This window comes from Acyrthosiphon pisum, unplaced genomic scaffold, assembly GCF_005508785.2.
Source record: "Acyrthosiphon pisum isolate AL4f unplaced genomic scaffold, pea_aphid_22Mar2018_4r6ur Scaffold_11453;HRSCAF=12072, whole genome shotgun sequence".
NCBI lineage: Eukaryota > Metazoa > Arthropoda > Insecta > Hemiptera > Aphididae > Acyrthosiphon > Acyrthosiphon pisum.
In genome coordinates, this window is record NW_021759837.1 from 1 (window position 1) to 1,016 (window position 1,016).

The window sequence follows — 1,016 nt, forward strand, 5'->3', positions numbered from 1 at the left end:
ATATTTATAGACCGTTGTCAGAATTTGGGCATAGATACTGTCGATAGATTAGCACCAAACTCGAAAAAACGTAAATGGTTAGTGAAGTATCTGCCTAATGATGAGTTGTTCCCTCCATTTCAAGATTTTGAGGTTGTACACAAATATTTGAAAACATATTCAAACAATATGCAAGCTCGCTTACGAAAACGAGGACAAAAAGGTTCATTATTTGTCTATAATTACACGATACATGTTAAATACGGCCTGTGACTTCATTTTTACTTGTTTATAGGGCATTGGAATTATACACATACGATTCGTAAGCCTAAAGTCCAAGGTCAAGTAATAGAAGTGAAAAGGCAGCTCAGTCATAAGACCTATTTAAATATGTTGCCACTTAAAGATGAAAACCACTATCCAATTTATAAAAAAAGGCGATGCTTTATACACTGCAATCAGTATTATCAGTTGGACATTTATTGTAAACCTTGTCATAAAAGGTATGATAATAACGATTTTAAAAACTACTTTGTATTTCCACTGTATATCCTATACTGTTTTCTGCATAATTAATATTGAATTAATGTTTTATATCTGAATTTAGGTGTGAAGGATTAATATTACTTGAGACATATTCCATTCTTGAGGGCCAAGAGCTTCTTGATCGTTTGCCAAAATTCCTAGACATTGAAGCTGAGGTTACTGGTAACGCAGAGTATTCAATGTTCAATTTGTCACTTGTTGAAGATTGGGATAAGTCAAACAATTTTTGTCAATGAGTACTTGAAAGGTAATTTTCACTTTCCAAATGATTTTTTAGGAGTACCTACAATTCAATTATTGTGGGTAGTGGGTACCTTTGTCTATTTAAAATTAGGCCATTAATAAATTTTTTTAAGACAGAGGAAGTTGATCTAGCTTTCTATGTATTGTTTTTAGGACCAGATGATGAATACCTGAATGTAGGTGATCATAAAACCAACCAAGTTAGTTACATTCATACAAATTTAAAACAAAGAAAATAGTGACTTGGT

General features: G+C 32.1%; 1 protein-coding gene across 1 annotated transcript; it reads left to right on the plus strand.

The window, feature by feature from the left end:
• Positions 1-47: 47 nt before the first annotated feature.
• On the plus strand, positions 48-761 carry LOC103311640 (TRPL translocation defect protein 14-like; the record flags this gene model as incomplete). The annotated part of the gene is made up of 3 exons (XM_008191319.1): positions 48-202; positions 275-482; positions 587-761. Coding segments are annotated over 3 exons (538 nt in total), but the record flags the coding sequence as incomplete, so codon positions are not given.
• Between the last annotated feature and the right edge of the window lie 255 nt (positions 762-1,016).